Below are 25,678 nucleotides of genomic sequence, written 5' to 3' on the forward strand. Positions count from 1 at the left end.
TAGCGCAATTGCGTATTGTTCGTGGAGAACACACAGTAACAACTAAAGTTCATTTCTGTTTTCATCGAGATTTATTTCTGTTAAATAATTTCTAACACAACGCTTCTAATGTTCATGAAGTACAATTTTACATCGCGGTGGCCGACATGGCCGCCACGTCAAGAAAGCGTGACTACTCTACTCGATTGTCAAACTTAGGACTCCTCTTCATACAACGCAGATGCCAATTTATACAATAATATACAAATAAATTGGGTGACGGCTGTCTGGATGATTGACTTTAACATGAGTTGAATTACCTGATACGGGATGGCTTTATGTGTGACTTACATATCTTGTGCATATATATGCCAATAATTAAGCGAGACCACGTTTGTTTAACTGCATATATGAAAGTTCACCTGTCATTTAAAATGAAAATATACACAAATTAACAGTGCTGCATGTGCTTACCATAGACATAACTAATTAGTGAACCCAGCCATGGGCAATAACTTGGTGCATTTTTCTCGTCTAATTTGACGTTGACATATGATGCCCATTTATGCATTTCTTCATGAAGACATATATTATGTATTCAGTTACACCGAACAAGGAATATACATGAAATACACCAATTATGCGACACACCTCATTTTCATTAGAGAAAGATTTTATATTTTATGATTTAAAATCTTTAGAAAGATCAAATCCTGAATGACAAGTGTCTTACAATATCATGTATCAATGTTAAATGACGTTGATCGATTGTCCACGTAACACTACAGGCGTTGTTTGACTAGTGACCTCCTGTGCTGTCCATTCGAAGTAGGTATTGCCCGGGTTGAATATGTACCTGTTGCTGTCAAGTAGATGTCTTGGTTTGTTGTTTTCTGTCTATGTTGATTCATGGGTGATGTTATCTACCATTGCTGTCGTGAAGAAGCTCTATCTATCGCAAAGCTGTGTAGGCAAATCGCACGTGGTCGGTTGAACTCATCTGCGTATCAAGGTTCACATCGAGGCTGGATATGTCATCGTGGTGTCTGTTGTTTTTGTCGCTGAACCAGCCGTCATCACGTCGTTGTTTCTGTTGTTGAATCCATCGTGATGTTGTCTCTGGATATGGTGTTGATGCGTACCGCGTTGCTTATTAATTGTGACGTCTGTTAAAACCTTTGTGATCGCATTGTTGTCTCTGTTGTTGTTGATTGTACTTTTGTTCTTGGTTCCAGCGTCTTCATTTCTCTTGGGACATTAAGATCTTCTATTGGCCATAATGCTCACGAGGTATTAACTATAGCAGTGTTCTCCTTGATGTCTTAGGCCTCGGAAGTATCATTCCAAATGCGTTATCTACGCACGTCAAACAGTTGAACGGCTGCATCTACTCTATAGTGTTTAACGTCACAAGTATTGTGTCCAGTGTTGCGTCACTTGTTGTCCTTCGAAATCTCTGGCGTTGGTCTTCTTTTAGCGATAGAACCAGGTATTCACTTTGAGAGTAAACGCCGTGATGTTCCATTCTAATTATGTTGTTTGTTTTTTTCTATTCGTTGTGGAAGGCGTTGTCTCGCGAAGTCGCTCTTCTTCGGCGTTGTCTTCAAATCTCGATATTTTTATCTGCGTCGTGGTGATACAAGTATCAGTTGTTCAAAATCATGGCAAACATTTATAAATATCCCCTTAGTTATTGTTAAATATCGTCATGACAACTTACTGTGATATCTTATTAAAAAAAATCTTTACAACGAAAAAATATTAGTCAATTCCTCAAAACATACTTCGGATAAGTACATGACAGTTTGACATCTGACAAGTCATTTACTTAATATGACCTGTGTACCGCCTTAGGCATCATATGATTACTATTTCGACTTTTTGGTATTTTGTCATTTTACGCACGTGCAGCCAATACATTTTAAACAGGCGTGCGCCACTTTATTGCCCTAAAGTAATGGGTAATGACAGACGTACCTGTTCATATCATGATTTCATAAACCTCATCTTTACTACTAAAGTTTTGCCGTTGGGCATAGATTTATTGACATGTTTGACCTGTGCACTTGTAAAAATGCGCAAATATGACAAGGCAGACTTTAATATATATGCATTCATAATATAAGAACACGTATCGGTATACTTCAAAATTCAGGTCTTTGCTCCTAATCGAACTACTCAAATAATTCTTATGCGACATCGCATCTTCTGTCCATAGCGTAATTTGCTTCGATGGCACAGGGATAAATTCTCTAACTCATGAGGACGCTAAGGTTATCAGAACCGCGGGCTCGGTATGTCCGAACGATGATCAGTCAGCCGTGCTCATAAAATATAATTGTAACCCTTAAACAATTATATTAGAAATTTAATGCGTACATATCGTTATATTTTAACTGCGCTATACGCGTCAGATCGCATTAAATTCTTACTTAAAATTACTCAAGACCTTCAATATTACCGATATCCTACATATATTTGCAATAACAAAAATTCGTATATACATATTTACATAATATATTTTTTTTAAGTGTCTGCCCTATTCATATTCGCACTCAACATATTTCTCTTATAAATGTGTGCAAATGAATGCATGAAACCATAGTCAAGTATACTGATTTTTTGTGTACGTCTCTAAATTCCCATTTATGTGCAGGTTTCTATTTCATATCTTATATAAAATGACGTCAAAATCGGATACTCTCTAATTTTTATTCCTACCTTATAAGTTCCTTTAATATAATATCAAAATATTAAACTGCCTTCAAAAATCCTTAATTATAAAAATGTATACGCCTCATATATCCGTATTCCTATAATGTCAAATTAATGAAACATTCTTCAAATATTCTCATTTCCTCATATGTTCTAATTTCATGAAAACTTGCAAAAATATCAACAATTTAAAAAAATACCATCAATTACAAATGTATTTATATTATGCAAAAAAACATAAGTTCGTATATAATTATATATTCTAACAATACCAAAAATATATAAAAATTCTTTAAATACTCTCTGTGTGTACACCTTTAATTTAATGATTTCCATAACTCATAAAAATAATGTAAAACTCAAATATCTCTTTTTACTCTCAATTCACCGCTATTTATAAAAATGTGCCGATAAATGCAAAATTGGCATGATTTTGATATTTGTAAAATTTGTTCGTACATAATGGATTATCATCACTATTATTTTTAACATCTTACTACATTAAATTCTTTAAAACAATTCTTAAAAATTTCGTTGTCATGACGCCATTTACTTTCATTTTCTACTTTATAAATTTTGAAATTCCCTCTCCAAGTTTGCCATAATTTTTTTAAACAACTGACCTGAATTCATGTCGCGTTGTGGTTGTGATGTTTTCATTTATTTCGACACGTGATCGCACTTGTGATCGTACTTCGGTCGTATCCATGGTACACGGCTCCATTAAATGTACTGTGTAGCGTAATTGCGTATTATTCGTGGAGAACACACAATAACAACCAAAGTTCATTCCTGTTTTATCGAGATTTATTTCTGTTAAATAATTTCTAACACAACGCTTCCAATGTTCATGAAGTACAATTTTACATCGCGGTGGCCGACATGGCCACCACGTCAAGAAAGCGTGACTACTCTACTCGATTGTCAAACTTAGGACTCCTCTTCATACAACGCAGATGCCAATTTATACAATAATGGACAAATAAATTGGGTGACGGCTGTCTGGATGATTATACATGAAATACACCAATTATGCGACACACGGGTACCAAAACGGAAGTCACGGGACTATGAGCTGTACGTGGTTAAGGCGACCACCCGTTAAAGGGATCTTTTCACGCTTTGGTAAATTGACAAAATTGAAAAAAGTTGTTTCAGATTCGCAAATTTTCGTTTTAGTTATGATATTTGTGAGGAAACAGTAATACTGAACATTAACCATGGTTTAATATAGCCATTATATGCATCTTTTGACGATTTTAAAACCTAAAAATTATAAAGCGTTGCAACGCGAAACGATTGAATAATTTGGAGAGTTCTGTTTTTGTCGTTAAATTTTGTGAAACTACGAAGATTGCTTATATAATGTATAAAATACTTCATGTATATGTACTCGGCGGAATAGCTCAGTAGGCTAAAGCGTTTTTACTTCAGGACTCTGGCAGGACTCCAGGGGTCACTAGTTCGAAACCTGGTCCGGACAATGTTCTTTTCCTTTTTTTAATTTTATTCTTGATTTTTTACTGGAGCTTTTACGATCCAATGTTTACATTTATCGATATAACGCATTTAATGAATAAGTTAAAAAATGCCAAAATCTGTGAAAAGGCCCCTTTAATGGAAGTTGCCATTTTTGCAGATATATTTTTAGCGGTATCGGCGCGAATCTGAGTTTTATGGAAGGACTTTTACATGAAAGTATATGTGTACATTTATTATAGCATCTTTGTGTGGCTAATTATTTGCTTCGCATACATTTGTTCATTTGAACTAGCATTTTATTTACTAGTTTCGATTTCCAATACGCTATTATAACGACGGTACGTTTTGTATTTTATACCATAAAATCATCGTATTTGACGTGATATTTAATGCCGTGACGTTTCTCGAACTGTACATTTTAATATCAAACTGATCGCGGATTTACGATATATAATAGTTACTAGACAATAATACGTTTACAGTACGACTGACGTACCAGTTTCTAAATTTAGACAATTAGTGTAAATCATAATTCTAAAAGTAGCTCACTTTGGATTCCCTGATTTATTTGACTCATAACCTATATATAACGACACCCAATGATACAGCCTCAGAAAACAGCCGTTGTATTCATTCTTACATTTTAATTGAAACGCTGACATCTACGACCAACGGAAAAACCGAACATGAGACTACTTTAGTAAATGGTTTAAGTACCTGTTATCGAACAGCACCTATTATCGGACGTTTTGTTTCGGTTCTTTATGCACATGGGTAAAAGTGTGCATGACGTCACATCGATAAACAAATGGTTGTACATGAAGTTCATGACCTACTTGCCTACTTAGCTTGAAACAAATGCGCCGAAAACGAAAGAAAGGTTAAAGGAATGCATTTATTGTTTTATTTACATGGTTTTATGTGTTATTAGCTTTTACTTTTAGAATTCATTTATCAAAACGTAAATTTACTCACCAAAAAGCATATTTCCGTTTGCAATTTTGATTGCAGCAGACGCACATTTTTCGCCGTGTCCGGGTCACGTGATAGTTATGTTACTTTGTATATACCGGAGTAGTATTTATGAAGTGTCCGGTAATAGGTCATGTTAACAGCATCCATCATTTTGTTTTGTCTGCTAGAGTGAAAATAATCAGGGAACAATGGTTATGAATTCTTGAAGGATATTTGCTGGAAAACTTAACAGATAACTTATTCAAAGATTGAACTGTTAGTCATTTGTTAAAACAAAATGTTTTTGTCATTTTAAGAGTTTCAATTTTAATGTAATTTAAGGTAAGTTCTTAGGTGTTTGATAACTGGTTTGTCCACCATACATTACGACTAAGAGCTATGACTTTTCGCTCCATATTGTCCCCTTAACTTTGGGAGGCGTTAACTGAAAAAGTGGAAAAATGTGAGAAAAGTAAAATAGTTTTATATGTTTGAATTTATATAAAAACGTCTAATTTTTAACAATCATAAATGTTAGACATTTAAGACAGCATCAAACATTTAATTAGAATTGCAAAATTAGAAATTAGAATTCTCTTGAGTCTAGATCAATATGTCTGTGCATGTATGAATTGCATACTGAATTATATCTAATCAGGGATATCCGCCTTGACATTATAACAATCCTATAGTTTAAAGCTGCTAAGTTCAGTTTAATGTTGTTTGTTTGCAAAACTATATGTTGTTTATTAAATTTACATATTTCAACATTGATGTTGAAAGACAAGTCGACGGTATTTACTATTGTGGATTACATTGTTAAGCGTTTATTTCAATGGTTATACGAGTTTTGTTCGTTAAGATAGTTCATTCGTATATAGATGTTGTTGATAAGGAAGCCCTTTTCACACATTTAAACGGATATATTATTGATAAATTATACGCATTGCTCTTTAAATCCACGACATAAGGATTAACATTAAAAACGTAAATGCAGATATAGCACTTACCTGCACCTTACATGCATCGATTTTCGCGCAAAATGCGGAGAGCGACATACGGAAAACCGACATGAAACTGCAACGTTTTACGTGTATGACAATTTACTACTTATTTTAAAAAATAGTTTTATGCAATATACTTTTACTTTACACGCTATTTAGTAGTAATGGCAATATTGCATATTAAATGCATCTGCAGATTCATGCAAACAAAACAGTTAATGACAATATACGTATTGTTAAACGTTTTTAAAATCGAGAGAAATTTTCACAATTAGGATCTGCTATGATTCTTCAATGAATTTATAAAACGTGTCCAAACAATACGCACTTTTGTTAAACGTTGTTAAAAAGCAATTATATACAATGAACATCGCGTACATGTTTGATGATTCTTCAAAATGTTTCGACATATTTTAGAATTCTCATCGTCATTGAATGTACTTTAACATTTTGATCTGTTCGCGAGAGTTCATGCTTACAATATTTATATAGGACTTAAAATTTCTAATCACTATGCGGGACAAACCGTCAGGACATGGAACCTTATTGTTAGGAATATTATAATAATGCATATACATGGGCTCGATTTAAGCCAGCTAGTTTCACAAAAACATGACAAGCATGATTCTTTTTTTCAACCAACAAACGATAACATAATAATGTACACTGTGTTTTATAAAATATACATGTAGTGCAATATACTGTCACTATTCTTTATTTTTCGTATGTTTTCAGGTCTGAAATGATTCATATATGATATTGAACTTGAAATTACAATGGCCTTCAGGAATTCAACGTGTCTGCAAGCATTGTTTGTATGAATTGGTTGGAGAATAATACGTGAACAATGGCGAGACTTGGGGATGTTTTCGGCGTCCAAGAAATGACGAACTGGTTGAAGGCATGGCTGGCATTGAACATCACAAAAGATGGGTTGCATGAGTTCGTTGACAGAGAAGTAAAACAGTTTCAGACAGGAATATATCAAAACATCACGTCAACATTAGGTCCGTCGGCGAATACAACATGTACAAGCTGCTTTACTGCTAATATATTACCATGCCCCACACAAGGGGTATGCAAGAAACGCGGGAGGAAATCATGTAAATCCATGCATGACACACCTAGCAGACGGCATCGACCTTGTCCACTTAGCATTTGCGAGGCAGTTCGTGACCATATTAAGAACGATCATCGGTTCTATGGACCCTCGTGGAAAAACACTAGTGCTGAGCAATGGGCGTGCAATCACTGGCAAATTGGTAAATGTTTTATGCCCACAGATGGATATAGTGGAGTGACGTCTATTCGGGATACAGATTTCAACGGTGTCATTAGTGTAATTTTGAACTGTAAACACTTTGATAACCTGATGTCATTTAGCATAGCTCCCATGTCGTTTGGGCCGTGTCTTTTAACAAAGGTAACTGCTTTACATAGCATGCATTACTTTTAAGAGAACACACATTTTGTGTATGTAAATAATATGCATAATAAAAAACGATAGCTCCATGATTAAATTAATTCAAAATATGCCTTTTTAGTATTTTCAAACTATTATATCTTGTTCTTTTGTGCACTATACATGCCATAGTAATTCCATATGCATATATACATATTATGCATATGTTTCCTTATTTTAAATCACGTTTTACAGGCACGTGACATTGGCAAAGCTGTCCGACATTCTTCATCGTGTGAAGTAACAGACTCTGACCTCAACGATTATTTTAATACACTAGAAACATTGCTCAAGGATTCAAAGACACTAGCAAACGACAGTAGCGCACAAGATGCGGTCAGCAAGTTGAATCTGGTAACATATATTTTTGTTATGAATTTGAGTTTGTATAAAGTGAACTCGGTATTTAAAAAGCGAACGCGATATTACAAAAAAAAGTTGGCAATGTAATGTTGATGTGGTTAAATGATAAGTTCAAACTTTTTTTCTGCATATTGAACAGCTGGCAAGTACAGTACAGAAAGCGTGTACTTGAACAAACGCAACACCTCGCGGTAATCACCTCACTGTGTCCACCCCCAACATGACCTCCGATATGGATGTTCGGGTCAGCCGTCACGGTGGCCGCTGGACAAAATACTAACACCGCGAAACCACGAAGACGGACATTATATTTCGCGGTGTTCACCGTGTCCGACTTACAAATGCATGTAGTTTTAAAAAAATGTATACAGTCGTTAATTATAGTTATAAATATAATTTCGAAAAGAACTGCATCAACCGTTTAAATTCTCTGCGTATTTGTAAACAAATTGCAAGTAGGTCACGTAGCAAAACCATATTTTACATTGCAGAAAAAAAAAATATCATTATTATTAAACTGAAAATGAACTCGATAAAACTTATGGAAATAAGACTAATGAGAATTAAATTGATCTAAACCCCACACATATTATAGTCGTATAAATATGTTTATTTTCTTTTAAACAATCGTCCGTTTTTTTTCAAAATATTATAAATACATTTTCTGAAAACGCTTCTAAAATTAAATACGCTTGTAGATTTGCCGTTAATTAAAAACATAACGAAGTACCCGATGCGCGCACATCCCGGAACGTAATTTACACATGTTCAATTGTAATACACCTGTATCGATTGGACATCAATTACATCGTTATTTTAAAAAGAAACCGGATGTTCACTCTACATTTTAGAAAAATGGCGGCCGAATAAGTGTATGCAATTCTTTAACACATTAATCGTTCATTAAAGCAAGATTTTGATCTTGATAATGGGAGTCGTGATTATACGGAATTATGAGGTAATCGATAGAGTCGTTAAAAGTAGTAAGAATGCGGTAATCGATAGAGTCGTGATAATACGTATGTTATGGGGGAATAGATAGAGTCTGGATGATACATGTACGTATCTATGTGCATGATGTAAGAAAGGGTTAAAGAACGCGCAACCCTGCGATGATCACGAGTGTTCTTAGTAACGATAGCGTGCGATCGCGGTGTTAGCGGGTATTCTTCCAACACCGGGGGCAATAGCGTGTCCACCCCCGCGAAAAAAAAACTTCGGGAAAAGTGCACACCACGGGCGGGTGTTTTTGTTCAAGAACACGCTTTCTGTACTGTTTGCGCATAATTCTTCAAAGTGGCGTCGAAACAAACAAGAAAGAGAAAAATAATAAAAACTATTGACCATATCACTAGCTTTTGTAGTAGTAATGGTAGTATTAGTAGTAGTAGTAGTAGAAGTAGTAGTTTTAGTATTATTATTATTATTATTAGTAGTAGTAGTAGTAGTAGAAGTAGAAGTAGTAGTAGTAGTAGTAGTAGTAGTAGTAGTAGTAGTAGTAGTTAGTAGTTAGTAGTTAGTAGTAGTAGTAGTAGTAGTAGTAGTAGTAGTAGTAGTAGTATATGACATTGTATAAATTAAGTTAGTATCTTTTATTTCACAATTTATTTTTCTAGTTACGAAAAGAGAGCACTATTTCTTTGGCGGAAATGAGTCAATTGCTGAAAGATGCACACGAGACTTTAGGAAAGGCTGAAAATTTGTCCAAGGAGTGCAAGTCACAAATGGAATCCTACATGGAACAACTGAAGATAAAACTAGATGAGCACGCTGAAACACTTATAAAAAAATATACAAAAAACTTTACTGAGGAGGCAAACAATTTTACAGAAGTAAGAAAAGCAAATATTACAGAACATGCAAATACGTGCACAGTAGAAAGTAAAAGACTCATTAATGAACATGCTCTCACATGTACAGAAGAAAGTAAAAGAAACTTAACGGAACATGTGAACACACTTACACAGAAGTCCATACAATATATTCAAGGAGCTAACTCGTCAAAGCAAGAAAGCGACTATGAACATGAAGTCGAAGGTAAAACTATTGATATATTTAATAGAATATGTCTTTATTATACCCCCACAAATAAAGTTTAGGATATAGGGTGGTTACCGATTTGCAATTGAAGAATCAAGAGGTGTGCCCCCTATTGATTTAATTAATGAATTTCTCCGACCAGATCTGTTTCATGATACATGTAGCATCTAAGCACAAACAATGCAAGGTACATGCATCTGACGTTTGCCTAAGAAATTTTTAACCTGGATGTCATTTGAGTTATCAAGAATGATGTGATATTAGTAGTCATACACAAATGTACATATGACATGTCTGACATATCCGTTGTAGTGATACCTACTTTCTATTCAATACTACCATGCCTGGTAACCTGCTGTACTGACAATGACTTCCTACTACCATGCCTGACACACCCGTTGAACCTACACTGACTTCCTACTACCATGTCTGGCGCAATTGTTGTACTGATACTGACTTCCTACTACCATGTCTGGCGCACCTGTTGTACTGATACTGACTTCCTACTACCCTGTCTGGCGCATCTGTTGTACTGACACAGACTCCATATTACCATGCCTGGCACACCCGTTGTACTTATACTGACTCTGCTACCATGTTTAGCCCACCTGCTGTACATACAATGACTCACTACTACCATGTCTGGCCCACCTGCTATATATACAATGACTCACTACTACCATGTCCGGCCCGCCTGTTTCACTGACACTGACCTCCTACTTACATGCCTGGCACGCTCCTTTTACTGATACTGACTCTGGTATCAAGTCTGGCCCGCCTACTCTACTGACACTGACTTTCAACTACAATGCCTGGCACACCCATTGTACTGATACTGACTCTTCTACGATGTCTGGTCCACATGCTGTATTGACACTGACTTCCTACAACCATATCAGGCACATCCGCTGTACTGATACTGACTTTCTGCTGTCATGTCTGATACACCCTTTGCACTGATACTGACTTTCTTTTACCTGTCTGGTACACCCTTTGTACTGATACTGACTCTGCTACCATGTCTGGCCCACCTGCTGTACTGACACTGACTTCCTACTACATTGTCTGGAACACCCTTTGCACTGAAACTGACTTCCTATTTCCATGTCTGGTACACCCTTTGAACTGATACTGACTCTTCTACCATGTCTGGCACACCTGCTGTACTGACACTGACATCCTACAACCATGCCTGGCACACGCATTGTACTGATACTGACTCTCTGCTACCATGTCTGGCCCACCTGCTGTACTGTAAATGACTCTCTTCTACCATGTTTGGTACATCCTTTGTACTGATACTGACTCTGCTACCATATCTGACCCACCTGCTGTACTGAAACTGACTTCCTACTACCATGTCTGGCCCACCTGTTGTACTGACACTGACTGCCTACTACCATGTCTGGCCCACATGCTGTACTGACACTGACTTCCTACTACCATGTCTGACTCACCCGTTGTACTGACAATGACTCCTCCCTACTACCATGTCTGGAACACGTGCTGTACTGACACTGACTTCCTACTACCACGTGTGACTCACCCGTTGTACTGACACTGACTACCTACAACCATGTCTGGTGCACCCTTTGTACTGATACTGACTCTGTTACCATGTCTTACCCACCTGCTGTAGAACAACAACCAAAACTACTACTACTACTACTACTACTACTACTACTACTACTACTACTACTACTACTACTACTACTACTACTACTACTTCTTCTACTTATACTACTACTACTACTACTACTACTACTACTACTACTACTACTACTACTACTACTACTACTACTACTACTACTACTACTACTACTACTAGTACTTCTACCTCTTCTCCTACCACTATTACTACTACTACTACTACTACTACTACTACAACTACTACTACTACTACTACTACTACTTCTATTACTTCATATACTATTTATACTGCTCACGCTACTACTACTTCTTCCTTTGCTTCTCCATATTTATCTACTACCACTACTACATCTTGTACTTCTGCTCTTATTGCTGCTGCTATTTCAACTTCAACTACAAGTACTTCTTCTCTTATATCGGCTATTTTACTACTTATAATTTTTAAATATGTCATATGTATTTCAGATTTTGTTGGGCGATTGAAACATCATTACAAGCGCAAGCTGAGTCACGTGTCTATATCAACATTATTGCCAAGTGGCGACGAATCCCTAAGTAAGATCTATGCAGCGCCCGCAATATGCCGAGTAGTTGAAAGCAGCGGCGGGAATAAAACCGAAATTCCAATTACAACTTACAAAGAAATATTATGTACGGGTGAAAATGAAAAAATGAACAAGTGCATATTTTTACAAGGCGAAGCTGGCATGGGAAAGTCAACGTTTGCTTCTAAACTGGTATTGGACTGGTGTAATCAAGGAGATGAATTAACATCTTCTAAAACGTTTGTTGACTTGAACACGTTGCAAGAATTTAAACTTGCATTATTAATTACTTTGAGAGATTCTGTTTGTGAACGCGATGTCACTAATATGATCAAAGAACAGATTATCGACATGGTTTATACTGATACAGAACGAAATGACGCGTATGCTTTGCTAAATAAAATCATGCGACATGAATTGTGTTTGGTGGTACAAGACGGGTTAGACGAGTGGAAGGATCTGCAAGGGAAACTAGCTCAGCCTATCATGCTTTCCTGTTACAGCCAGTGTACAGTTTTTACTACATCAAGGCCATGGAAATTGACTGATGAACTCATCAAGAATTCTCAAATTGACAGCCTATTTGAACTGAAAGGTGTCCGTGATCCATATGAACTGTGCAAATCACTCCTTGATAGCTTTGGGTGCAATACATTAAAAGAGTTTAAACAATATGTATCAGAAAATAAACTACATGCTTTATTGTTGTCTCCAATGTTGCTCTCGCTAATTGTTAGTTCTTGGGTCGACGGAACACGATTGACAGGGTCACGGTGCGATATATACACTGTTTTAGTTGACGCTCTTTTTAAAAAAGCGAGTGAAAAGATTAGCTTTTTTGTTCAGCCACCATTCGTGTGCTTCCAAAACACACGTTACCTTCAACACAATTTTGAACATCTGCAAGCCATTGCCAAAGCAGCATTTTTTATGTTGTTTTCAGCAGATCGGGAACAATCCCTAGTTATAAGCGATCGACAATTGTCACACTGCCTGACAGATGAACAGAAATACATTGCCCTTAAGACCGGTATTATAACGGAAAGAAAATGTGTCAGTAGAACATATCAAACATCCACGTGTTCATTTATTCATAAAAGTGTTCAGGAGTTTCTAGCTGCTGTTCATATAGCAGAAAACAGTGCAACTCTTCGGGTCGTTTTTAGATTTTTTGCCGATGATTCGAACGCGATGTTTGGAAATCAGATATTTATTTTTTTGTGCGGTTTAAACATTTTATTAGCAAATGAATTTTCGCGAATTATAGACAGCACTAGGTATAGCAATTTTTGGTTGTCCACATACATAGCGGGATTTATCGAAGCGCAAGCAAATGTCCAGAATCCAAATGATATTGATCTTAAACTCAGCCATTTAGTTATTGGTAATTTGAGTAGTGTTGATGACAACGCTTTTCTTCACATCTTGCAAATGAACAAGTCCAACGCTAAGCTTCTTGAAATATCACGGAACATATTACTACCACCGAACGTCCTTCATGGGCTTGCGCAACTGAAGGTAATAAAGTTGTGGGCCTGTGAGTGTAAAGGACTCGACTTATCATCATGTCATAATCTGGAAAAAATAGGGCTTTCGAGTAAAGGAATCACGCTACAGCCGAATGCCTTTAATGGACTTGCGCAACTGAAGACATTAACGTTGTCTGGATGTGAGTGTAAAGGACTCTACTTATCATCATTTCATAATCTGGAAATAATAGAGCTTTGGGGTGAAGGAATCACGCTACAGCCGAATGCCTTCAAGGGACTTACGCAACTGAAGGAATTATCGTTGTGTAAATGTGAGTGTAAAGGGTTGGAATTATCATCTTGCCATAATCTGGAAATAATAGAGCTTTTGGACATTTGTTTCACGTTCGACTTATCATCATGTCATAATATTGAAAAAATAAGGCTTCGTGGCAATCGAATCACGCTACAGCCGAATGCCTTTAATCGGTTTGCGCAACTGAAGACATTAACGTTGTCTGGATGTGAGTGTAAAGGACTCGACTTTTCATCATGTCATAATCTGGAAATAATAGATCTTAGTGGTGAAGGAATCACGCTACAACCGAATGACTTTAATGGACTTGCGCAGCTGAAGACATTAACGTTGTCTGGATGTGAATGTAAAGGACTCGACTTATCACCATGTCATAATCTGGAAATAATAGATCTTAGTGGCAAACCAATCACGCTAAAGCCGAATGCCTTTAATGGACTTGCGCAACTAGAGATAATAGAGTTGCGGGACTGTGAGTGTAAAGGACTCGACTTATCATCATGTCATAATCTGAAAATAATAAAGCTTTATGGCAATCGAATCACGCTACAACCGAATGCCTTTAATGGACATGCGCAACTAAAGGTAATAAAGTTGCGGGTCTGTGAGTGTATAGGACTCGACTTATCATCATGTCATAATCTGGAAATAAAAGATCTTAGTGGTGAAAGAATCACGCTACAACCGAATGCCTTTAATGGACTTGCGCAACTGGAGAAATTAACGTTGTCTGGATGTGAGTGTAAAGGACTCGACTTTTCATCATGTCATAATCTGGAAATAATAGATCTTAGTGGTGAAGGAATCACGCTACAACCGAATGACTTAAATGGACTTGCGCAGCTGAAGACATTAACGTTGTCTGGATGTGAGTGTAAAGGACTCGACTTATCATCATGTCATAATCTGGAAATAATAGATCTTAGTGGCAAACCAATCACGCTAAAGCCGAATGCCTTTAATGGACTTGCGCAACTAGAGTTAATAAAGTTGCGGGACTGTGAGTGTAAAGGACTCGACTTATCATCATGTCATAATCTGGAAATAATAAAGCTTTATGGCAAACAAATCACGGTACAGCCGAATGCCTTTAATGGACTTGCGAAACTATGGTTAATAAAGTTGCGGGACTGTGAGTGTAAAGGACTCGACTTATCATCATGTCATAATCTGGACACAATAGATCTGCGTGGCAAACCAATCACGCTAAAGCCGAATGCCTTTAATGGACTTGCGCAACTAGAGTTAATAGAGTTGCGGGACTGTGAGTGTAAAGGACTCGACTTATCATCATGTCATAATCTGAAAATAATAAAGCTTTATGGCAATCGAATCACGCTACAACCGAATGCCTTTAATGGACTCGCGCAGCTGAACATGTTAAAGTTAGAGGGATGTGAGTGAGAAGGGTTTGACATATCATCATGTCGCAACCTGGTGACTATTGATCTTCGTGGTGTAGGAGTCGCGCTACAACCGAAAGCCTTTCGCAGACTTTCACAGCTGAGGACAGTCAATATGGTGGATATTAAATGTAACAGTTTGGAATGTTTTTAAACAATCATAAAATATTAACCACGTGAAACGCTGCTTGCGCAAAACGTAAGTAGTAGTAGTTATTATTTTAAATAATAATGTATTCTTTAAATTTCCAACTGGTGTATAATCCAGGGCTTTGTGTTGCTATTATTTAGCTGTATAGTTTAAAAGTCATTGAAGTGATATGTTTACCTTACTTGAGGATTTGTAATACAGTTATATAAAATAGGTATTTACATACTCCTCAATATGAAATGGTAAAATTCTCTAACTGCTATTGATTATAAAAACACACACACACGCACACCCCCCCACAAACACATATATATATATATATATATATATAGTGTATGCACATTTGATAGCCAAAGGTTTTTGTGTAGCGTGAAGCAGGATCTGATGAAATAAGTGTTGAAATAATTTAAACTATAAATTATTGTTTACATAAACGATATTCCGTGTAAGAAGTTGTTTGTGTTTCTTCTTAGGTGTACTGTTCTGTTTTAGTTGGAACGCTTGTTCAAACAAGATATCAGGATCTGAAGTGTTGAAATAATTGTAAACTATAAGTTATTGTTTACATAAACGATTGTTTCGTATTAAAAGATGTTTTGTTCCTTGTTATTTGTACAGTTTCTGTTATAGTTGAAAGGTTTGTTAAGACAAGATAACACGCACCTTGAGAAGGATGACGTCTACCGATTTACTATAGACCCCCTATGCATATTATTGGTTCTTTATACAGAACAAGCTGTATTTAAACGATGGAAAAGTCAAACATGCAGATTTTATATCAATATCAAGAGTTCATCAACATTGATTTTTAACTAACCTTCAGCACTTCGTGATTATCTCATGCCCAATGTGCATTGTCTTTAACTTTAAGCTAAGATATTACTGAAGTGGTTACGGTTTTTATCAATTATTGATGAAACTTTGTCAGAATGTTTATCTTGACAATTACTTTGAAGAGTTTGAGTCTTGTGCACGTGCTTTCAACAACACAGTTGTCAGGTCAATCTTAGAAACACATTGTTGCCACTCTTAAGACAACACATTTTTACTAAATATTGATGCAACTTTTTCATATTGTTTATCTTGAAAATTTGTACGCCAATTTGAATCAAGGCAAGTTTTCACCAGGGCCGATTGTATAATAAAACTTCCACTCTAACGGCCACATGTACTGCTCAATCTTTAATGTACCATAATATTGATCATGACATTTTCTACATCCAGTTCTAATCTGTGTCACCTGCATTTAAAAAATATGGCATTATGTCTACTCTTAGGAAAACAGTCTCGAAAAAATACATAATGGAATCAATATTGATGAAACTTCGACAGAAGGTGTATTTTTACATTTTCTAGGTTGAGTTTGAATCTTGCATAAATAACTTTGTCACCAGGTCAAATCTTTAAACTTATTTGTAACAAACTATACTGGCCTAATTTATTAGTTAATATTAATGTTATGTGTTAGAATTTTTATTTTGGCAATATCAAGCCATAATTTTTATATAGGTCAAGTGTGAAAAGAACAAGGGCACGAGGTCATATCTAAAAAAAAATGTTATCACTCTCGCGGAAATATTCATGATCAATCTTGATGAAACATATTAATAATGTTTATCTTGAAAATGTCTTGAACAATTTCAAATATGGGTCAAGTGCGTCCGAAATCTAGGAAATAAAGTGGAACCTGCGAAAACTTTTTAACCACTCCAGATATGTTATTCTTGGCTCGCTCTTAATATTACTTTTTGGAATGTTAATCTTTACAATATGTATGCGGGGTTTATGTATGCATGTGGGTAAAGGGTCGTTCCAGATTAGCCTTTGCAGTCGCACAGGCTAATACGACACAACACTTTTTGCCAAAACTCATTTTTTGCAAAGTAGAGACTTTTTAATCGAAATATCATATAAAAGCGTTATGGGTTGTCACTGGCAAGCATGTGTGGACTGAAAAGGATAATCTGGGAAGACGATTTACGCAAATGCATTAAAGCCACACAACTTAGTTGGCATAGTAAATTTAAGTATAAATAATAATCATATTTTATCTATGCCAATTAAAATATATCTGGTGGTCATAAGGTAGTAATCCGTCTTTTTTATGCTTTAAAACTTGAAAATAATCGCGTTTTTCGAAATCGACGTATACGTATAGAAATCCTACTTTCGGTTTTAAAATTTAAAAATAATAATAAATTACTTGCTAACTAGGCTATAGATTTAATTATATCAATGCCAATAAGAATATATCTGGTGGTTACAAGGTTGACATCCGTCTTTTTGCGCTTTAAAACTAAAAAATAATCGCGTTTGTCGAAATGGACTTATACGTATAGAAATCTTACTTTCGGTTTTAAAATTAAAAAAAATAATAAATTACTTGCTAACTAGGTTATAGATTTAATTACAATTTTGCACACCATCAAATTGCATCTATATGTATTGACAAACATGTATTTCATTTCAAGGTGTGTGGTTTTAAGCCCTGTTTTTCTAGAGTAAGTGGTGGTTGTAAAGTGGTCTTCTAAAGGTGTGTTAAACTCACGCCTCTGTGGTACAGCTGTTATACTGAATATTCAAAACATGATAACTAAATTAACACATTTAATCATATAATCGAGACTTAATCAATGAAAAAGACATTGTTAGCCAATAAATCGAAATAGTTTTTGTTAATTGTGTGGCCATTTTGTACTGAATACATTGTAAGCAACTGTTCAAACCTCAAATAGTGTTACTTAGTGGATGTTTAACATGTGTATCATTGTCAATGTAATAAATACTGGAATATTGCTTATAAAACTATATATTATCTGCAATAACTTGTGCAGCAATAACCGCTTGTTGCAGATATAACATATATTTTATGGTAAGATTTGAGAGTGCAGTAAAATGTTCGGTTTCAAAGCGATCGGCTTCGCAGCACTGTTTGAGGCAGCGCTATGCGTGATTATACGTCATTGAAAACGCACAAGTTTCTGACAAGAATATTTATTGGTAGTTGATGCTTAGTGGTAGATTGAACCAGGATTTTGATATACCAGATTTTCGGTGTTCTGTCTGTGGTACAACGAAGCGCCGCTCTTCGAATTCAAGCTGGTTGGACAACCCGTTGTTCATAAGTGGTTTTGGGTATGCAATTAAGAGGCAGAATATAGAAGACTTCACTGAGACAGAAGGGATAATATGGTTATATATTATTTATTTTATAATCATCTAAAAATATGAGATTATAATTCGTAAAATGACTATTATGTCGATATATATGAAAACTGATATCAACCTCGTGTGCCAATACATTAACTTGAAAATGACTGCTCTTATTTGGGACAAGGGTATATAATACTACATTTATGGACTTGTATCTTAATTTATAAACCGACTGAGCATTGCTTCCTCTTCAATGAATCAATATATGTTAACGGGTTGAAAAAACGTGCTTGCTTTTAACACACGTCTATAATAATATGCCGTCAAGAATATAAACACGGGCATGTATATATTTTCATATAAAATACCATGTTAGTGTCATTGTGTACTTTAATTTACCCGAATAGTTGAAGACAGGTTAACACGACGAAGCTTCTGAGACAAGTAGGATAAATTCAATGACACTATCACGGTATTCTAATTATCCTACAATATGAAAACACATTTTTCGTGTGACAATCAAAATATTAGCTTTGCATTATTAAATGCAATAGTCAAAACATATTGAAATAACTTAATCGAACCTCGCTAAAAATTGTATAAAATTTATTTATCACTTGTGGGTTAGAGACGCAAAGTAGCCCGCAACAATTAATGCAAAAGTAATACAAAAATCGCCATATACATCGATTAAAATTTAATAATGATTCTAAATTTACACACGCCAGAGTTTATTGTTCAAACTGAACCTATTGTGTAATGAAAGCAAAATACTAAAAACAAAGATGGCTGTCATTTTCAAATGACTTAATGTGTATCCTTACATCAGACATGATTCTAAATTGTATCCCGGCCGATAGTGTTTGAGTTGATAAGAAACTCCTCTGTAACTCCTCCTTTGGCACTCGTTCTACTAACTGGAATATAAAGGCAATCTTCTACTGGATTTTGCTCAAAACAACAAACATTTTTTTTGTATGAATTTAAATCACCATGTTCATTTTTTTGTCCAGTCGTGTTTGCTGCCATATTGAGTTTAAGTCACAGACAATTTTTATCACCCATACAAAGTTCTTCAGAAAACACTTACACACATCGGTTTGTTCGAGTTCAGTCAACATTATTAAAGAAAACTACTAAGCAATATCGCCGGTTTCATTTGAGACAGATATTCACATTTATTCACATTGCATTAAATTTATATAATCTTAAAGTTAAAAACACTAAAAAACGTAATATTTTAGTTCAACTCCGTTGTAAAATACCCAGACATATTTAAGCGAGGTAAATTGCCTACATGTCGTCAATTCATTTGACCTTAACCTAACAAACAGCCACGCGATGTACATGCAGTAGCAGTATTAAGGTTTTGGAAAATGTCAACCACAATTATAAACGACATCGCGAGTTTCTTTATATTAAATCATAAAGCTGTAGAAACCATGTCAACTGGTACGCGATTGAAATAAAATTGATGTATACGTAGAAAATAAAATTTCAAAAAACTTTTCATTTATACGCAAAATAATATGATCTTATGTTTTTGTTTTAAAGCTGATGGTTGTACACAAAGAATAGGTCTAACTTTCATGTAAAGATTCAACTAATGCCACTTTTATTGCCATACAACTGCCTGCAGTTAAAGGTTTGAAATTAAATGGCCATAATAAGCATCTGTACTGCCACAAAACTGAATGCAGTTAAACATGTAAGTTAACTTTAGCCATCTTTATCACCACTAAACAGCATGTAGTTGAAATTTTGAAACATTTTTTTCCTTTTAACCATCTTTATTGCCACATGGTTGCATGTAATTAACAATTTGAAATAATTTGGTTACCTTAAAAAAATTTCATTACAGCCACGCTCTGGTAAAATAGAGCTTTAAGCATGTGCGTAAAGTATCGTTAAAGATAAGCATGTGCGCAAAGTATCGTTCAATAACAGTATGTGCAGTCCATATGGTAAAACAGAGCGTTGAGCATGTGCGTAAAGTATCATTCAAGATTAGCATGTGCAGTCCATGGTAAAACAGAGCTTTGAGCATGTGCGTAAAGTAACGTTCAAGATAAGCATGTGCAGTCCATGGTAAAACAGAGCTTTGAGCATGTGCGTAAAGTATCATTCAAGATCAGTATGTGCAGTCCATATGGTTAAACAGAGCTTTGAGCATGTGTGTAAAGTAACGTTCAAGATCAGTATGTGCAGTCCATATGGTTAAACAGAGCTTTGAGCATGTGCGTAAAGTATCATTCAAGATCAGTATGTGCAGTCCATATGGTTAAACAGAGCTTTGAGCATGTGCGTAAAGTAACGTTCAAGATAAGCATGTGCAGTCCATGGTAAAACAGAGCTTTGAGCATGTGTGTAAAGTATCGTTCAAGATCAGTATGTGCAGTCCATATGGTTAAACAGAGCTTTGAGCATGTGTGTAAAGTAACGTTCAAGATCAGTATGTGCAGTCCATATGGTTAAACAGAGCTTTGAGCATGTGCGTAAAGTATCATTCAAGATCAGTATGTGCAGTCCATATGGTTAAACAGAGCTTTGAGCATGTGCGTAAAGTAACGTTCAAGATAAGCATGTGCAGTCCATGGTAAAACAGAGCTTTTAGCATGTTCGTAAAGTATCATTCAAGATTAGCATGTGCATTCCATATGGTAAAACAGAGCTTTGCGCATGTGCGCAAATTATCGTTCAAGATTAACATGTGCAGTCCATGGTAAAAAAGAGCTTTTAGCATGTGCGTAAAGTATCGTTCAAGATTAGCATGTGCAGTCCATACTGGTAAAACAGAGCTTTTGCCAACTATTAGGTTATTTATTTGACAGATAATATTTTTACAAGGAATAATTGATACCATTCTTAAGCTCTTTAAATATCATTTCAGTAAGTCATTGTCCGTTAAATGCACATGACGTAACTTAACCCCATCCCTACACGCCGTTTGAAAATTTAATACGATATCATTCGGGGGACCTCGCCGTGCAGTTGTGTCAAACGGGAACGTGATTTTGTGCTATCGGGAACGTTTTTGTCAATTTAACGATAAAACATGACATCAATGTTACGTAAAACAAACACGAAAATAAATTGTTTTAATTGTCTGAAGAACTATAATTTCAGTTTTATTAAGCATACGTAGTCTATTCTGATGAGACATGACACCATTGTTTATGAGATATGACTTGTTTTTATGTTAAGATATTCCTTCCACCAATTTCCTGAAGACATAAGACGCCTTTTTCTATTTTACATTTTCTGATTAGATATGATGCAATTGACTGGTTTCATTTTCTGACAAATTTATGTATGTTTTAGATGAGACATGATTTTGTGAGGGAGGAATTACTCATTTCTTCGAATACATTGCCTCAATTCTCTTAGAAGATATGATTTTGCCTCATGTGTAAGAGTCTATTGATTCAATCATTGCAGTATTCGATGAGCACTTATCTTAAACAACGACGTTCAGTCAATTAGAACGTTATGATATCACATTAATAGGGCGGTGCTTGATAAAATGGTTCAGCCATATGATGAATGGTCATTCATTCCAATTCGACTTTGCTATATATTTGACTGATATGTTATATAAGGAATTGTTACTTGTTATTTATTGTTATGTATTCGCTCTCAATTAGTGCGCGGCAGTAAGTTACAAAACAGTGTGTTTTGTTGTTTTTTTTATTTCATTCTGGTTACCGGAAAGAAGTTGGTCTACGAGTTTGTAATTATCTCGGATGAATTAAATATGAATGCGTATAGGTCAAAGACAAATAAACGTGTTGCCTTTGTACATCACATTGAGCCCGCATCTTGGACATTATACTAGGGAACTCATACATTAAACGCTTGACGGGTGTCCTTTGTTCCCGCTCGGTTTGATTAATAAACGTGTTTCGCGATAGAAATGACAACATAGAAGTAACTTAGTGGGATATTTTTAAATCTATTTCATTCATTTAATCGTGTTACAAACATTCATCTTTCACGATAGCATTACTTATATACATGAATGATAAACGTGTAAGAGCGTTACCAACTGTAAATATTTGCCGAACAACGTGTAAATGAGTCTTAAAGGCTAAGATCACCAGGCTAACATTAAAGTGAAAAAAATGTCACCGCAACCCAAACAAAAAAAATAATGCAAACGACGACATTATTGTTGAAGCAACATAAGCATATACCACTACACACTTTCGCAATTATTACTCAATAAGCCACACGCAACTGAGATCATGACTTTATACAGTGATGATATTCACAGCTCAACTGAGTGAGTGTAATCGAAACATGTATGCAAGAACAAACCATACTCAATGATGATTGACGCATTATACAAAATTGATAGGTGCAACAAAGCTAAGTTAACACTGCAACATTTGTAATAGGCACGTCACTTCTAATTAATGACGGAGACAGTTATGGTAGAGACGTAACGTATGAGTAAAGACTGAAACAGTTATGGTAGGGACGTAACTCATTAGTAAAGACTGAAACAGTTATGAAATGCTCGTCACTTCAAAGTAAAGACTGAATAGATTATGATAAGAAAGTCACTTCTAAATAAATACTGACATAGTTATGAAAGGAAAGACAATTCTAAGAAAAGACTGAAACAGTAATGATGAGCAAATCGCAGCGGAATAAAGAAAGCAACCTGTACGGCTCATGACTTAAAAACGCCATATTAAGCTGTCGATAATTGCAAAGGTTAGTTTATGATACAGCGTTTATATTGACCTTCATTTATCAAGAAAAAACATTAAGTTAGCAAGATGTGGTCGTTCCAAGGAAATAATGTTTTGTTTAGAATATGTAAACAAAACCGTACCATACAAAAATATTTGGATGCTTGTATGCATATTGATTAAACCATTTCAAAGAGTATTGATAATTTCTTTTGAATTAAGTATACACTTTCAAATGTATTATCATTAATTCATTAATTCAAATGTGGGATATTAAAATAACTTATCACAGCCTATACTCTTGTATGTAATAACGCAAGCAAACAACACTATTTCTCCATTTTAGAAAGCGTTTCATGGCGTCTTCGTGAATTCTAGGCGTCTGATCATGGCGTAGTCAGCACTTGAGGTGAACCAAAGATTGACTTTCCGCGCAAGAGATGGGTGAAGGACGCTTGTGAATGTTGTCAACTCTTGGCCATCCAGCATTATCTAAAATATGTATGCAAGTCATTATTGTAATTTAATCATCCCAATTGAATGCATATATTACTAAATATTATCACATACACTGCGTAATGTGGTTTGCTGATTTTGGCCATACAAATCGGTTGTATTTGTAGAGTTGAAGGTCGCTTACACAAGAGAACATGCCGTAACGACAAAATGCCTATGAGTACGATAATTATCGTATAGGCGCCTTTTGTCGTTATTACGTGTTTATGGGCCGTTGTCTGTAAAAAGGGGATTTAATGCATGTACGTAAAGTTTCGTCCCAAATAAGCCTGTGCAGTCTGCACAGGCTTATCAGGGAAGACACTTTCCGCGTTTATACTATTTGTCGTTTAAAAAACTCTCGTCTTAGCAAAATTCCAGTTAAGGCGGAAAGTGTCGTCCCTGATGTTCTGCACAGGCTTATCTGGGATGACACTTTACGCACATGCATGAAATCCCCTTTTTACAGAGCGCGGCTCATTTTTGTTCGCGTTCTCGGGTTTGAAAGTATCAAACACGACAGAATGAAAAATATAACCGCCAAAATAATGGGTGAATAAATGACAAAACTCTTGTACTGTCGCTTGTTGTCGTGGACGCGAGTCTATTTCTCATTCACGTTTTCGAACTTCTTCAAACACACCAATACGCTAGAACGACATGACAGAACTCAGCCAAAAATACTAGCATTCAATATTTAAACTATAATACGTCAACTTGATATAACAGTAATCCATGCATATGTTTTGCAACGTACATGTTTGCAAACTTTCTAAAGAATGAGATTAGTTTTTTGTTTAAATTTTCTTACGGGTCGTGACCCAATAAAAATGTTTGTATGTTACTTGATTGCTAAAACGTATATATATCAAGTTTATCTATTTATAAAATGCATAGAAATGTTTAGTAGCATTTGTCAGCCATACGGATTCAGTAATGGTATACAGTAACTTGAAATTAACCGCTGAAAGCATGTGCCAAATGTGTCGACCTGATACGCCTGCGCAGTTCTGACGTTCAATCTAGTCTGTATATTAGTAAAAAAAAAGAATTTCTTTGAACGAACCATTCCATAACAGCAAAAGTGTTATCCCAGATGAGTCTGAATGGACTACGCATGCTTATTTTGGATAATACTTTTCGCAATTGTATGAATCTCTGTTTTCCAAAAGCGCGACTAACATTTATAATATATTAAATTAAGCGTAATTACATCTTATCAAGCTGCGTAAATATACGCAATCGGGTCTGCTTCATGGACACAATCATAACTATGTGCCTTTGAAAAGTTCCTAACAATACTCTCCGATTTGAGATTTAACCGGGCACTCCTGTTTGAAAGGCGGAAAATATGTCAATACATCCAATTAAACAATAAACAACACGTGTCACTGACCTTTACAGTGGATCCTTTCTGCAACGTAACGTTGATGATATAGTGTGCGTTGAGCCATTTGTCTTGGAAAGTCTGCGTGTTTTCCCAGGACCCACTAGAATTAGCTTTCGCTTGCACTACTGTTGTATTCTCTATACGTTTAAACAGCAGGTGCATAAAATAGGCGTTATCTTCTGTCTTAAGGTTGAAACTAAGCCTACAATGATAAAACTAAACAAACTGCTCCTAATTAAGAGAAACAATAATCACTCAAACGCATTAACAACGTTCAAAATCTGCAAAATAAGCCAAAAACAACACAGAAATACTAACATAAGAGAATGCTTGTTATACTTCGTTAGTCGTTTATGTAATGCAAACCCAGTGACAAATCGCCTGAACTAAACAAGACATCACATACAGAA

At 35.6% G+C, this 25,678-nt stretch overlaps 1 protein-coding gene across 12 annotated transcripts in view; it reads left to right on the forward strand.

Moving 5' to 3' along the window:
- Positions 1 to 25,678, forward strand: part of LOC127863864 (uncharacterized) — a 143,385-nt gene that overhangs the window by 1,938 nt on the left and 115,769 nt on the right. For 2 of the 12 annotated variants that reach the window (XM_052403532.1, XM_052403531.1), the window contains exons 2-3: positions 6,870 to 7,557; positions 7,792 to 7,950. The exons of 1 other annotated variant lie outside the window; for it this stretch is intronic. In XM_052403532.1, coding sequence (XP_052259492.1) covers positions 6,982 to 7,557; positions 7,792 to 7,950 — 735 coding nt within the window. In that variant the 5' untranslated portion in view covers positions 6,870 to 6,981. Of the gene's footprint in view, positions 1 to 4,304; positions 4,393 to 5,745; positions 6,224 to 6,869; positions 7,558 to 7,791; positions 7,951 to 9,575; positions 9,997 to 12,114; positions 16,143 to 23,729; positions 24,454 to 25,678 lie in introns of those variants that run through there. 9 more of the 12 variants (XR_008041213.1, XR_008041214.1, XM_052403543.1 and 6 more) reach the window with 9 other exon arrangements.

The sequence above is a fragment of the Dreissena polymorpha genome, unplaced genomic scaffold (genome assembly GCF_020536995.1).
Source record: "Dreissena polymorpha isolate Duluth1 unplaced genomic scaffold, UMN_Dpol_1.0 chrUn051, whole genome shotgun sequence".
In the NCBI taxonomy this organism is placed as follows: domain Eukaryota; kingdom Metazoa; phylum Mollusca; class Bivalvia; order Myida; family Dreissenidae; genus Dreissena; species Dreissena polymorpha.